Source organism: Tachyglossus aculeatus, chromosome 23, assembly GCF_015852505.1.
Source record: "Tachyglossus aculeatus isolate mTacAcu1 chromosome 23, mTacAcu1.pri, whole genome shotgun sequence".
In the NCBI taxonomy this organism is placed as follows: Eukaryota; Metazoa; Chordata; class Mammalia; order Monotremata; family Tachyglossidae; genus Tachyglossus; species Tachyglossus aculeatus.
The window spans coordinates 26,781,658-26,796,074 of NC_052088.1; the positions used below are offsets into that span (position 1 = coordinate 26,781,658).

The 14,417-nt window shown below is 42.1% G+C and overlaps 1 protein-coding gene across 1 annotated transcript in view; it reads right to left on the reverse strand.

The window, feature by feature from the left end:
* Window positions 1–10,389: 10,389 nt before the first annotated feature.
* KIAA0825 (KIAA0825 ortholog) overlaps window positions 10,390–14,417 on the reverse strand; it is a 330,993-nt gene continuing 326,965 nt past the window's right edge. The window contains exon 22 of the mRNA XM_038765660.1: window positions 10,390–10,683. Within this exon, the coding sequence (XP_038621588.1) occupies window positions 10,566–10,683 (118 nt within the window). The 3' untranslated portion in view covers window positions 10,390–10,565. The remainder of the gene's footprint in view (window positions 10,684–14,417) is intronic.

The following is a 14,417-nucleotide window of genomic DNA, read 5'->3' on the forward strand; positions in this document are numbered from 1 at the left end:
AATAATAATAATAATAGTGATGGCATTTGTTAAGCGCTTACTATTTGCAAAGCACTGTTCTAAGCGCTGAGGGAGATACAAGGTGATCAGGTTGTCCCACATGGGGCCCACACTCTTCATCCCCATTTTCCAGATGAGGGAACTGAGGCTCAGAGAAGTGAAGGTCACACAGCAGACATGCGGCAGAGCCGGGATTTGAACCCGCGACCTCCACCTCCAAAGCCCGGGCTCTTAAGAGCCACGCTGATTATAGTCTAGAAGGGATTGGGGCGTAGGGATGGATGGCCCCTTACGGCCTGCAGCTCAAAGCCTGAAACTAATGACAGTGCTAAGCGCTTAGTACAGTGCTCTGCACATAGTAAGCGCTCAATAAATACGATTGATGATAATGACAGGAAAGTTGGGTTTTCCCCCTTGTCGTGCCCCCTGAGGCCTTGGCAAATCAACACTTCCTCCCTTTCTCTCCCTGCATCACCACAAACACCCCTATCTCCGGACTGAGCAGACCACAGACAGCTGACAAAAACCAGGAATTTTCACTCGAGTATTTATAGCAGGGAGTCATTACTTTGACCTTTTCAATTGTGAATTTAAGAAACTTTCATGATGTCGTGAATGCCCTCCCTCTGCCCATCCGCCAAGCTAGCTCTCTTCCTCCCTTCAAGGCTCTCCTGAGAAATCACCTCCTCCAGGAGGCCTTCCCACACTGAGCCCCTCTCCATCCCCCCATCTTACCTCCTTCCCTTCCCCACAGCACCTGTATATATGTATATGTGTTTGTACATATTTATTACTCTATATTTCTCTATTTATTTTCTTTTAGACTGTGAGCCCACTGTTGGGTAGGGACTGTCTCTATATGTTGCCAATTTGTACTTCCCAAGCGCTTAGTACAGTGCTCTGCACATGGTAAGCGCTCAATAAATACGATTGATGATGATGATGATTTCTTTATTTATTTTACTTGTACATATCTATTCTATTTATTTTATTTTGTTAGTATGTTTGGTTTTGTTCTCTGTCTCCCCCTTTCAGACTGTGAGCCCACTGTCGGGTAGGGACTGTCTCTATATGTTGCCAACTTGTACTTCCCAAGCGCTTAGTACAGTGCTCTGCACACAGTAAGCGCTCAATAAATACAATTGATTGATTGATTGATTGATTGATTAGTGAGCAGTGTGGCTCAGTGGGAAAGAGCCCGGGCTTTGGAGTCGGAGGTCCTGGGTTCAAATCCCTCCTCCGCCAGTTGTCAGCTGTGTGACTTTGGGCAACTCACCTAACTTCTCTGGGCCTCAGTTACCTCATCTGTAAAATGGGGCTGAAGACTGTGAGCCCCACGTGGGACAACCTGATCACCTTGAATCTCCCCCAGCGCTTAGAACAGTGCTTTGCACATAGTAAGCGCTTAACAAAGAGCACGGGCTCGGGAGCCAGAGGTCATGGGACAATTAGGCCTGCTCTGCCTTAAGATTATTCATCAAGATCATTGTTTGTGAGCTCTTTCTTCCCTGGAAAACTAGTAATAATAAATGTGGTATTTGTTACGTGCTTTACTACGTGCCACGCCCCGTACTGAATACTGGGATAGATCCAGTGCTCGGCACGTAGTAAGCGCTTAACAAATACCATCATTATTTTACAAGATGATCAGATCACGCATAGGGCTCACAGTTTTAGTAGGAGTGACAGCGGGGATTGAATCGCCAGTTTGCAGATGCGGGAACTGAGGCGCAGAGAAGTGAAGTGACTTGCCCAAGGTCCCGCGGCAGGTACGCGATGGAACCAGGATTAAAATCCAGGTCCTCTGACTCCTGGGCCTCCACTCTTTCCACTAGGCCATGCTGCTTCTCATTCATTCATTCATTCATTCATTCGTTCAATCGTATTTATTGAGCGCTTACTGTGTGCAGAGCACTGTACTAAGCACTTGGGAAGTACAAGCGCTTGGGAAGTTCACAGCTAGAAGCAGCGTGGCTTAGTAGAAAGAGACAGGGCTTGGGAGGCGGGGGGTCATGGGTTCGAATCCTGGCTCTGCCACTTGTCGGCTGTGTGACTTTGGGCAAGTCACTTCACTTCTCTGTGCCTCAGTTCCCTCATCTATAAAATGGGGATGAAGACTGTGAGCCCCCGGTGGGACAACCTGCTCTCCTTGTAACCTCCCCAGTGCTTAGAACAGTGCTTTGCACATAGTAAGTGCTTCATAAATGCCATTATTATCATTATTATTATTATTATTGTTGTCAGCTGTGTGACTTTGGGCAAGTCACCTAACTTCTCTGGGCCTCAGTTCCCTCGTCTGTAAAATGGGGATGAAGACTGTGAGCCCCTTGTGGGACCACCTGGGTATCCCCCCAGTGCTTAGAACAGTGCTCGGCACATAGTAAGCACTTAACAAATACCATCATCATCATTATTATTATTATTATTACTACTGAGCTTGGCCTAAAGAAGAAAAAAAAGGCTTATCGATTGGGAGGTACATTTGGGATGCTCAGTGCAACGGCCTATGATTCTGAATTTACCTGGTTTTAATCCAGCATCCGTTCTGCAGTTGAGGAACATTAGTACGGTTTAATTGGAATATGCATGCCCAGAACTAGAACTAAAAAATCTGTTACTAGGCGAAGCAATATCAGCGACCTAATTCTTTTCCGTCTTCACACAACAAAAGCTCCGCAGTCAGTTCCGAAAAGCTAATACAGCAAGGGTCTAGAAAGGAATAGAGCCCCAGTGAAGCAGGTGGGATTTGGGCCAAGATCATTTCATTCCCATTGCCACATCTGGCTTCCTATAGAAGAAATCTGTCTTCTGCTCCATAAACCAGTCAAAAATCACCCTGCTGTTTCAGCTTGGAAATGAAGAAAGCACCTTCCTTCTTCTTCCATTCTCAAGAGGTAACATAATCTGCACATAAAGACCCTTCTCAACACTTAAATCATGTTCTTTACACATCTGAAATGAAGAAAACGACGAAGTTGCCGGGACAGGCCCTGAAATAACTCCACCTACTTGATCACGAGAGGGGATAAAGGTAATGGGATGGAGAAAAGTTTGCCTGCCCTGGAAGGTGCTCATCTATTTCCTGTTGAATTAGACCGAACCTTCAATTTTTATTTTGTATCATTCACACCTTCCCCTGAATTCACGATTGTAAAATGCGTCGATTCTGAAATCCGTCTGAAGTTTTAGACTTTGGAGTCAGGGCATTAGGTTTTTCAGCAGAATTGAATTAAGGAACTGTTTTCAGTAGCGTTGCTACGTTTTTGTTGTGCTGTTGAAGTTGTTTTAATGCGCTTTATTATTTCAGGGACAGATGTAGAGTAGATTTACAAATCTTACGCAGTGGTGCGATAGTTGAAATAGCAATCTTTTATAAGATTTGTAAATTCTACTGTGGGTTGATCTAGAAAGACTTGACCTAAGGATCTCTGTGTCTTTGTCAGAGCATATTCTGGGCAAATCTAAGACCAAGAAATAACCATTAAAATAGTTTGTATTTCAGGCAAAAAGTTATTTCCCTGCCGTATGGAAAATGCAAACCTAACATCCCAAATGTCTCTTTTAAATCACGAAAGTGACATGGGAGGATTTGCTGACAGTTACGTTCTTCAGCTCATTACCTATAGATTAGTTAGACCGTAAATATCCTTTTTTAATGTGATTTCTAGTCTTGACTACAATGGAAAAAAATTGTTTAATCATCTGTAATTTCTTAAAAAAGAATAGATTTCTCTAATGTTTCAACTCTCTTCTTGAAAATAAGATCACAGTGCTCAACAAAAATGAGTGAACTTATTAAGAAGAGTCTCATGAACAAAGACAACTTTCATGTTCATAATTTAAATCTCTGCCTGTCAAGAAATTCTACTGGTACTCTTTTATGGCCACTCGATAAAAGAAAAGCGGATTTTCTAGACTGTGAGCCCGCTGTTGGGTAGGGACCATCTCTTTATGTTGCCAACTTGTACTTCCCAAGCGCTTAGTACAGTGCTCTGCATACGGTAAGCGCTCAATAAATACGACTGAATGAATGAATGATTTTTATTTGATGATATTTGTCAAGCACTTATGGTGAGTCAGGCACTGTTCTACACACTGGGGCAGATATGACTTTATCAGGTTGGTCTCAGTCCCTCTGTCCCTGCCCCACTTGGGCTCACAGGCTAAACTGGAGGGAGGAGGATTTAATCCCCATTTTACAGATGGGGTAACTGAGGCCCAGAGAAGTTAAATGACTAGCCTAAGGTCACATGCTGTGTGCAGCATGCAACCGGCGGAGCCGGTGTTTAGAAATCAGGTGGAACGACTCCCGAGCCCGTGCTTCTTCCACTGGGCCACGCTGCTCCTTCCGGCCTTTTTAGTTCTGCCAAAAGGAACTAAATGAAAGAAATAAGATTGCAGGCTCTGCTTTGCCTCCCGGGAAGGTGGAAAAATAAAGTCCATCTAGTTGTCGGCCTGAAAAGTTCTAGAATCAGAACTTGGCGGTCTATAAAGCCTGCAAAATATCTTCAACTGGATGAAGAGACGGTGTGTGCGAATTGGTTTGGGAAAGTAATGCTTCTTAGGTTGGTGTAAGTCCGTCGAAATGTCAGATTTTTCCCCAATGCTTTCCAGTCCCCAAGTTAAGAGTTTTCCTTCTTGAGGTTAATCATTAAAACAGTTTTAGTTTTGGAGCTGGTGAGAGAAATCCTTGGAGACAAGAGAACAGGTTTCCTTATTCGTTGAGTGGAACAATAGTGGCGGGGGCATATAGTATTCATGAAGTGAGTTCCCTGTTAAATCCCAAGAGCTTACGGGGATCATGCAAGGAATGCTAGTCGCCAGAGCTTCCACTTGGAGTTTCCCTGCAGTAAGAAATATTAATTGAAACTGTCAGGAACTCTTCTCCCTCAAGAAGTCCTGAGAAGGCACTAATAGACCTTTATAATGACTTCCACACAAGTGATTAAAATCAAGTATTTATTTTTTGTACTCCTTGATTCCAAAAATATCTGTCATCAATCGGGACCCCTCTGGACTGTGAGTTTGCTGTGGGCAGGGAACGTGTCTACCAACTCGTATTGTATTGTATTGAGAAGCAGCGTGGCTCAGTGGAAAGAGCACGGGTTTGGAGTCAGAGGTCATGGGTTCAAATCCTGGCTCCGCCAATTGTCAGTTGTGTGACTTTTGGGCAAGTCACTTCACTTCTCTGGGCCTCAGTTCCCTCATCTGTAAGACTGTGAGCCCCCCGTGGGACAACCTGATCACCTTGTAACCTCCCAGCACTTAGAACAGTGCTTTGCACATAGTAAGTGCTTAATAAATGCCATCATTATTATTATTATTATTGTGCTCTCCCATGTGCTTAGTAAGGTGCTCTGCCCACAGTAAGTGCTCAATAAATACCACTGGATTATTGAGTGCTTACTATGTACGCGGCATTTACTACGCACTTGGGAGAGTACAATAAAATAGAGTAGGTTAACACAATCCCTAGTTAAAGGAATTTATGGACTGGGGGGGGGCAGACATGAAAAAGATTACAGATATATATATACTCATCAGTGCTGTGGGATGGGGGGAAAATCAGTGCTTAAGGTTTTCAAACCCAAGTGTTTAGGTGATGCAGAAGGGAAGGCAAATAGGGAAACTGATGGCTTGGTCAGGGAAGGCCTCTTGGAGGAGATGTGATTTGCGTAGGATTATGAAGTTGGGGGGGTCGTGAGTCGTCAGATATTCATTCATTCATTCAATCGTATTTATTGAGCGCTTACTGTGTGCAGAGCACCGTACTAAGCGCTTGGGAAGTACAAGTCGGAAACATATAGAGACGGTCCCTACCCAAAACGGGCTCACAGTCTAGAAGATATGAATGTATGAAGAACATTCATTCATTCATTCAATCGTATTTATTGAGCACTTACTGTGTGCAGAGCACCGTACTAAGCGCTTGGGAAGTACAAGTCGGCAACATATAGAGACGGTCCCTACCCAACAACGGGCTCACAGTCTAGAAGATATGAATGTATGAAGAACATTCATTCATTCATTCATTCATATTTATTGAGCGCTTACTGTGTGCAGAGCATCGTACTAAGCGCTTGGGAAGTACAAGTTGGCAACATATAGAGATGGTCCCTACCCAACAATGGGCTCACAGTCTAGAAGGGATAGAAGATATGAACGGGTAGGGAGTTCCAGGACAGGAGAAGGCGGGCAGCAGCGTTGCTCAGTGGAAAGAGCACAGGCTTTGGAGTCAGAGGTCATGGGTTCAAATCCCGGCTCCACCACTTGTCAGCTGTGTGACTTTGGGCAAGTCACTTAACTTCTCTGGGCCTCAGTTACCTCATCTGTAAAATGGGGATTAAGATTGTGAGCCCCCCCCCCGTGGGGCAACCTGATCACCTTGTAACCTCCCCAGCGCTTAGAACAGTGCTGTGCACATAGTAAGCGCTTAATAAATGCCATAAAAAAAGGAGTCAGCGGTGAGAAAGACGAGATTGAGGTAAAGAGTCAGCGGTGAGAAAGACGAGATTGAGGTACGGCGAGTAGTTTGGAATTAGAGGAGTGAAATGTGCTGGGTCGGATTGTAATGTAAGGGAGGAGGGCCATAGATGGTTGAGGCCCTATAGCCGATGGCGAAGAGTTTCTCTTTGATGTGAAGATGGATGAGTGACCACTGGAAGTTTGTGAGGACAGGGGAGATGAGGAATGAGCAATTTTTTAGAAAAATGATCGGGTAGCAGAGTGAGGTATGGACTGAAGAGGAGAGAAATAGGAGGCCAGCAAGGAAGATGATGCAGTAATAATAATAATGGCATTTATTAAGCGCTTACTATGTGCAAAGCACTGTTCTAAGCGCTGGGGAGGTTACAAGGTGATCAGGTTGTCCCACGGGGGGCTCACAGTCTTCATCCCCATTTTACAGATGAGGGAACTGAGGCCCAGAGAAGTGAAGTGACTTGCCCAAAGTCACAAAAGCTGACAATTGGTGGAGCCGGGATTTGAACCCATAACCTCTGACTCCAAAGCCCGGGCTCTTTCCACTGAGCCACGCTGCTTCCCAGTAGTCAGGGCAGTATAGGATTAGAGCTTGGATCAGTGAGGCAGAGGGTTGGAAGGGAAGGAAGAGGGAGGTTATAGAGATGTACTAAAGGTAGAACTGACGGGATTTGAACAGATGGAGCGGATACCTTTCCTGGGATTTCAACAGTCTGTTTCCAGAAGTGACAAGATCTAGAACTCTAAAAAGGCTTTTATGTTTAGCCCTTTCCCTTGTTCGCACAATTACATTATTCAGGTCTACATATATCAGTTGATATCTTCAATGGTGAAATTACCTCTACATAATCACACCGGTCAAATGATGCAAACCAGCATGAAGAAGAACTACGCAGAAGTTGGGATTTGTAAATGTGTGCTCTCGCAATGAAAAAATAGAATTATCTTTGAGACAATTGCTAGAATAGTTTGAATTTTTCATCCATTGGGGGCAGAAAACTTTTACAGGGTTAAATTGCAGAACTCAGTATTTCCGTATTATCATTACTTTTGAACAATTACAAATTAATGTGAAAGGAAGCAACTATTTTGAAGTATTACTATTTTATTTGCCTCTCTCAGGGTCACACCCGGAGAGTTTCCAGTGCTCTACCAGTCTTGACTACGGGAGGTAGATGAAGCGGAGGCATATCCATCATCAATTGTATTTATTGAGCGCTTACTATGTGCAGAGCACTGTACTAAGCGCTTAGTAGCATATCCCGGCTCCACCACATGTCTGCTGTGTGACCTTGGGCAAGTCACTTAACTTCTCTGAGCCTCAGTTACCTCATCTGTAAAATGGGGATTAAGACTGTGAGCCCCACGTGGGACAACCTGATCACTTTGTATCCCCCCCAAGCGCTTAGAACAGTGCTTTGCACATAGTAAGCGCTTAACAAATGCCAACATTATTATTATTATCCATTCCCTTCCTAGCTTGGGCAGTGGCTAGCGAGTGGAAGGCAGTCTGCTACAAATCCAAACTCACCTGTGCTGGGCAACAGGGTCACGGGAGAGAGTGGAGGGCGAAGACTCAAGTTTACGGCGTGGAAGGAGGCAATGGTAAACCACTTCCATATTTTTACCAGGAAAACTCTATGGATCCGCTCCCAACCAGAACGACGGCAGGTGGAGGTGGGACATTCTGGGAGAGATGCGTCCGTGGAGTCGCTACGGGTCGGGGATGACTTGACAGCACGAGATAAGACAGGACTATTTTAAGAAAGGCATTAAGTACAAGTAAACACTCAATGACAGAGCGGTGGTGTATCATTTAACCGTCTCAATAATCAACCTGGTAGCACTTATTCTAAATGTAACTTCACTTAGCAAATATAATCTGGAGCCAAAATCCGCTCACTTACAAATTGCAGGTTGCGTCTTCCTTCCCGTCCCCGTTACAACTTTCCTTTGAGCAAGTCACTTAACCTCCACGCTTTAGTTCCTTCATCTGTAAAATGGTAATAACATACCTGCTCTCCTTTTCTTCACAGAGATGTTGAGGAGAATGATAACATGGAACTGCTACGGGATCCAGAGCATTTTAGAATGTAAAATCAGCATAGCACAGAAGAGAATCGATCAATAGATATGTAGTATTAAATACTTCTCCATAGCATTTTGCACAGTTGCGGTCTTCGGCGGAACCCAATTTGGATAAATTAAATTATTCATTCCCTACCACTAGCACAAGAAGAATCTATTTCCAGGGTCATCATCCTCATCAATCGTATTTATTGAGCGCATACTGTGTGCAGAGCACTGTACTAAGCACTTAGCACTGTACTAAAGGCCAGAGGGCCTTTAGAGATAACCTTTAAGAGTTAAAGAAAAATTGCCTAAATAGTGAAACACCATAGAATTTTTTAGTCTGTGCTTTTATCCATTTATTTTGACTTTATGACCTTCCATGTATTATTTTTAATATAGAAACGGTAATTGTTCTTTAAATTTAGCACACCGGTGCTGCTAGATTAATTTGAAGGTTTTATTTCTTGTTCCATAGTGATTGTTGTCCAAGGATTTATAATAAATTTGGTTCTTCCTTCGATATTTGGGTGGAAAAATCCAGTACATTGAAGGGTTTCTTCCCATACCAGTGTACTGTTGGCAAAGTTGAAGCCTGTTCATATTGTATGTGTTCACACAGCAAAGTTCCCATTTTAGGAAATCTGTTTTGTTTTATAGTACTATCGATATGATTATGCAGGCCGATAAGTTCTCTTCCACACATTGATTTATTTTTCAGGTAATAGCTTCGCTGTAGCTGCCTTTTTTCTAATGCAGTTGATTGGCCTAATTTAAAAATGCAAAATTCAGTGCTTAGGAAATTAGGCAAAAAAAACCCTCTAAGAAAATTATAGGTTTTGAAATAAAATCATATATCATATATTTAAGAGTCCAGAATATATGGTGTTCAGTTTAATTTCAAGTGAATCACATCCTGGGGTTTCTATGTGTTTGACGAACAAACTGATTGTGCTTTCTTACTGCTTATTTCATTAACTCAGCCAAAAAAGTTTTGATATTCACTGTGTGCAGGATGTTAAAGGCACTTCACAGTCCCTCACAGAGCTGTTGATGTAATAGGAGAAATATTTACAGTGACTCAGACAAGTGGGAAAGACCATTTTATGCAAAATATCTTGGCGTGGAGTGATAAGCATTGGTAAGGTCTAGGGGGAGGTAAATGGAGATGGATAATATGGGCACTAGTTAGTGAAGAGGCTGAAAACCCCCTGATCAAGAGTTTTAATTTGATGAAATGATTGGGAGATGATGCGTCACTTTGAGATGGGAAGTGACGTGAGCAGAATAATTCTAGGAAAAAATATTTTTGGGGTTGTACGTTAGCTGGATTTCGCAGGAGTGCTGACAAAGAAGCAGTACAGTAATCCACGAAAGTTGTCTTTTTTTCATAAGACTCTTCTTAATAGATCCACAAAGGCAACCTCTGGGCTTCACAACCCTGGAATCTTCAACTCTCACTTCCCTTCACTCCTCATATCCAATCTGTCATTACATCCGTTCAATTTTTCTTCCATCGCATTAGATGCTCTCTCCTCTCAGGATCCTGGCTCTACCACTTGTCTGTGTGACCGTGGGCAAGTCGCTTAACTCCTCTGTGCCTCAATTACCTCATATATAAAATAGGAATTAAGGCTGTGAGCCTCATGAGGGACGTGGATTGTGTCCAACCTGATTAGATACAAGCTAAACTCCCGCGTTTTGTACAGTGCCTGGCAAATAGTAAGCACTTAAAAATTACCATAAAACACAAACAAAAACACACAGCAAGGAAAAATCAAAAGACTTATAAAGAGGGAAAAAAAAACTTTATACTTACATTATTTAAGAGAACCCAAACAGAAAATACGTTTATTTTTCATTTTCAGGAACAATGTAAAAAAGAATAACAAATTCATAACCTCACCATGTTGTTTGTACTTTAGTAATTATTCAACGGGCGCATTCATGTGTCATGGTGTAATTCGGTTGTGTTATTGCTTCTGAAAATACAACTTTCAAGTTTTTTTTATAAGTCATTCCCCGGGTTTATCATCTGGGGCCAAAGGACGTGGTGTGGAACAAACTTTCCGTAAATGTTCCAGCATTGCCTTCTCCTCCTTTCCTAGGGTTTCACCTTCTTTCATTTCCCACCTGAAAGAAAACACACATTTCAGGATTCCTGCAACTTTCAAAGACCATAGTCAACCTCTGATTACTTAAAACTGTTATCTAGGTTGCTCTTCCAGTTTATTCCAATCTTTGGGCCAGTTGGCACCTTCCCTGGAAGGCAGATGGAGGGAAACAAAAGTAGACAAAACTCAAACAACTATAATAGAAGCCTGGCTATTCAAACTCATTGGAACAGAAAGCATTCAAGAGTTCAGTTAGAACAAAACGGAATTGATTATCTCGACACGGCCCACGTGCAAGTTGGTTATCTGATTTTTCTGAGCTAAGCTTGCCTTGCTTTAAATAACTGGTGGTTCGATAACAGACATTTGGATCATCGCTGTTGACTGAGCTACCTTAACAGCTCTTGTGAAAACTCTGGTCTGAAAGGCGGTTGAGATTATTATCAAAATGAGGTTTTGGGACCGCACGTGGATTAAGCTTATCTTGGATAGCCTCACCTTCTATTATTACTAATGAGTTGACCAGTAAACAAACATTTTAAAAAGTATTTTTCTGTCACTGGTGATTATATTTACGGTTTTCAGTAAAGTGGAACCTGTGAGAGGGAAGGGCCAGCAGAACGGAAACTATGTCAGTGATTGAAATCATACAATAAGTTCAGTCTTGTCATCATTTGTCAAGCACTTACTCCCTGAACAGTAACATTTTAGAGTGTTTTAGTAAGTCCTTTAGTAATTTAATAATGACATCCCATATGAGGAAGGGCTTCACTCTATTACAGGTGAAGAAATAGAGGCCTAGAATGGCGAAGCCCCCTTTCGAAGACTTCGGCCTAAATGGCCAAATGGAAAATTAAGTGATTTATCTTACTGATTTTTTTCCACGTAGACTGCATGTGTATATTGATGACAATGATACTCAGCATCACAAAATGAAGCAGTATGGAACCAAGTGAGATAATGGCACCCACTCATGGTCAGACCCTCAGGAAATTTTGTAATACTTTATAGAAGTAAAGAATTTAAAATATAACTATTTCTGTTCATGCCACATTAAACCAAAATAAAATCAGCATGGAAACATTGGCAAGATACGCTTGATTTACTTTTATAATTTTAGCAGCGTTAAAAAATAACCCACATAATTCCATTTTCTGGATAAACACCTACAGTTCATTCATTCATTCAATCGTATTTATTGAGAGCTTACTGTGTGCAGAGCACTGTACTAAGCGCTTGGGAAGTACAAGTCGGCAGCATCTAGAGACGGTCCCTACCCAGCAACGGGCTCACAGTCTAGAAGGGGGAGACAGACAACAAAACCAAACACGTAGACAGGTGTCAAAACCGTCAGAATAAATAGAATTATAGCTATATGCACATCATTAATAGAGTAGTAAATATGTGTAAGTAAAATAAATAGAGTAATAAATCTATACAAATATATAAGTGCTGTGGGGAGGGGAAGGAGGTAGGGTGGGAGGGGATGGGGAGGAAGAGAGGAAAAAGGGGGCTCAGTCTGGGAAGGCTTCTTGGAGGAGGTGAGCTCTCAGTAGGGCTTTGAAGGGAGGAAGAGAGCTAGCTTGGCGGATGTGCGGAGGGAGGGAATTCCAGGCCAGGGGAAGGACACGGGCCGGGGGTCGACGGCGGGACAGATGAGGACGAGGATCTCTAGGTAAAATCTGAATGACCTGACTCACAAGTAGAAACTAGTATTATAAAGTAGGCTTGCCCATACTGTGCCAAAAAATACATTTTTTTACTTTCATTATTACTCTGAGTAAACAAGCAAAATATTTTCCAATGAATGTTTTCATCAACATCTCAAATTTATGGAAAATAACATTCAATCTGTTTCATTAATACTTCTGTACAATTAAAGTAATTTAAGAGGCATATTGAACTAATTTGGGAGATGAAGGTATCGAAGGTTGGTGACAATCGTGGACATTTGGCAGTTTTAATTGTGCCGCTTATAATTAATTATAGCAGATGAAGTTATTTACGTATCATAACGCTGTCACATTTGCTTTGGGTTTGTTTAAAGTAAATCATCATACTAAGCGATCTTGAAAATTGATAAAGATATGGAAGAAAACCTGCCTGGAACTCATGTTGCCTTTAAAAGGACACCCTTCCCAATAGATTATCTGAGATTTTATTCCCAATTAGTAACACAACCCTATATTTTGCACCCATGGATTTTCAGAGCAGCTAACATTCGACAGGTTGCCTGCCGTTCTTAATGCTATTGACAAGTAGCATATTAGGCCAGAAAAAACATAACTCTCTCTCCCTCTCCTTCGTTTACTATTGTCATCGTTGTTGCAGAAGGTAATTAAGGAATGTCTCCTTGTACAAGGTACTTTATTAAGTGTTTTGGGAAGTAATCAATTAAAGTAAAATTTCATGGTCCCTAACCTCGAGGAGCTTACAGTGTAATAGAGAAGTCAAGCAAACACAAATTGTTAAATATATAAAAAAGATCTTCTATAGCAGTAATAAAAAGAAAATAATTGAGGATGCATATATATTTTTAATTTCCATATATAATGTATAGATTAATATAAAGTAAATAAACAGATACCCACACATCCTTAAGCATTATGACCCAGAAGGAGGAGGTGACTTTGCAAGAGGGTTTTGAATAGGAAGAGGGATGGTTGTTTGGCAGATTTGATGGAAGGAGGGAAAGGTGCGACTAGTTGCTTGCCGGTGGGAGAATGAAAAGTAAGGTAAGTTAGCTTGGGAGAAGCTAAACAGAAAAGAGTGGAAGAGTAAGAGAGAGAGATAATGGAGAGGCTGGAAACCTATCATTAGGAATTTTTGTTTAATTCAAAGAGAATTGGGGAGCCATTCGATTTTTTTGAAGATAGGGAGTGATATTTTCCAAATGCAGTTTGTAAGGTGATTCCTGCAGCTGAAGAAAGGACTGACTGAAAAGGAGAGCGGATAGAGGCACAGAGGACATTAAAGAGACTGTATAGTAATCTGATGATGGCTTGCACTGGGGTGATAAGGGTGGAGAAGAAGAGGTAGATAAATGGAAGATAAAGAAAGAACCGGCAGGATTTAAAGGCTTACTGAATGTGAGATAACTGTCAAGAGAGGAATCCGCGATCATCCTGAGATTGTGTGCTTCCGGAGCCCAGATGAAAGCAGGCTTAGCTTCAAATCCTGAAGCCGGGCCCCAAATTAAAGCTTCTAATTGGTTGCATTGTTATGGAGTACAGAACACTTCTCTGGACAACCCCTAAACCCTAATATGTTTGGTTTTGTTCTCTGTCTCCCCCTTCTAGACTGTGAGCCCACTGTTGGATAGGGACTGTCTCTATATGTTGCCAGCTTGTACTTCCCAAGTGCTTAGTACAGTGCTCTGCACACAGTAAGTGCTCAATAAATACGATTGATTGATTGATTGATTGATTAAGGTACCTGGTCTGCCAGATACACTGAGCAGCCCTGAGAGGTGTGTTCTAAGGTATAGATACCCCAGGATATTCCTGTCCTGAGTTGGACCAATTCCCAATTCAGGAACTCTTGTGGCGGGGCTGGAATAGTTCCAAAGTGTTCAAGGGTGATCCATCAGGACAGGTTTCTTTCACCGGCCCCAATCCTATAATCATCGTCACTAATGGTATTTATTGAGCTCTTTCTATGAGCAGGGCACTATACTAAGCACTTGGAAGAATCCAATATAACATTCATTCATTCACTCGTATTTATTAAGTGCTTACTGTGTGCAGAGCACTG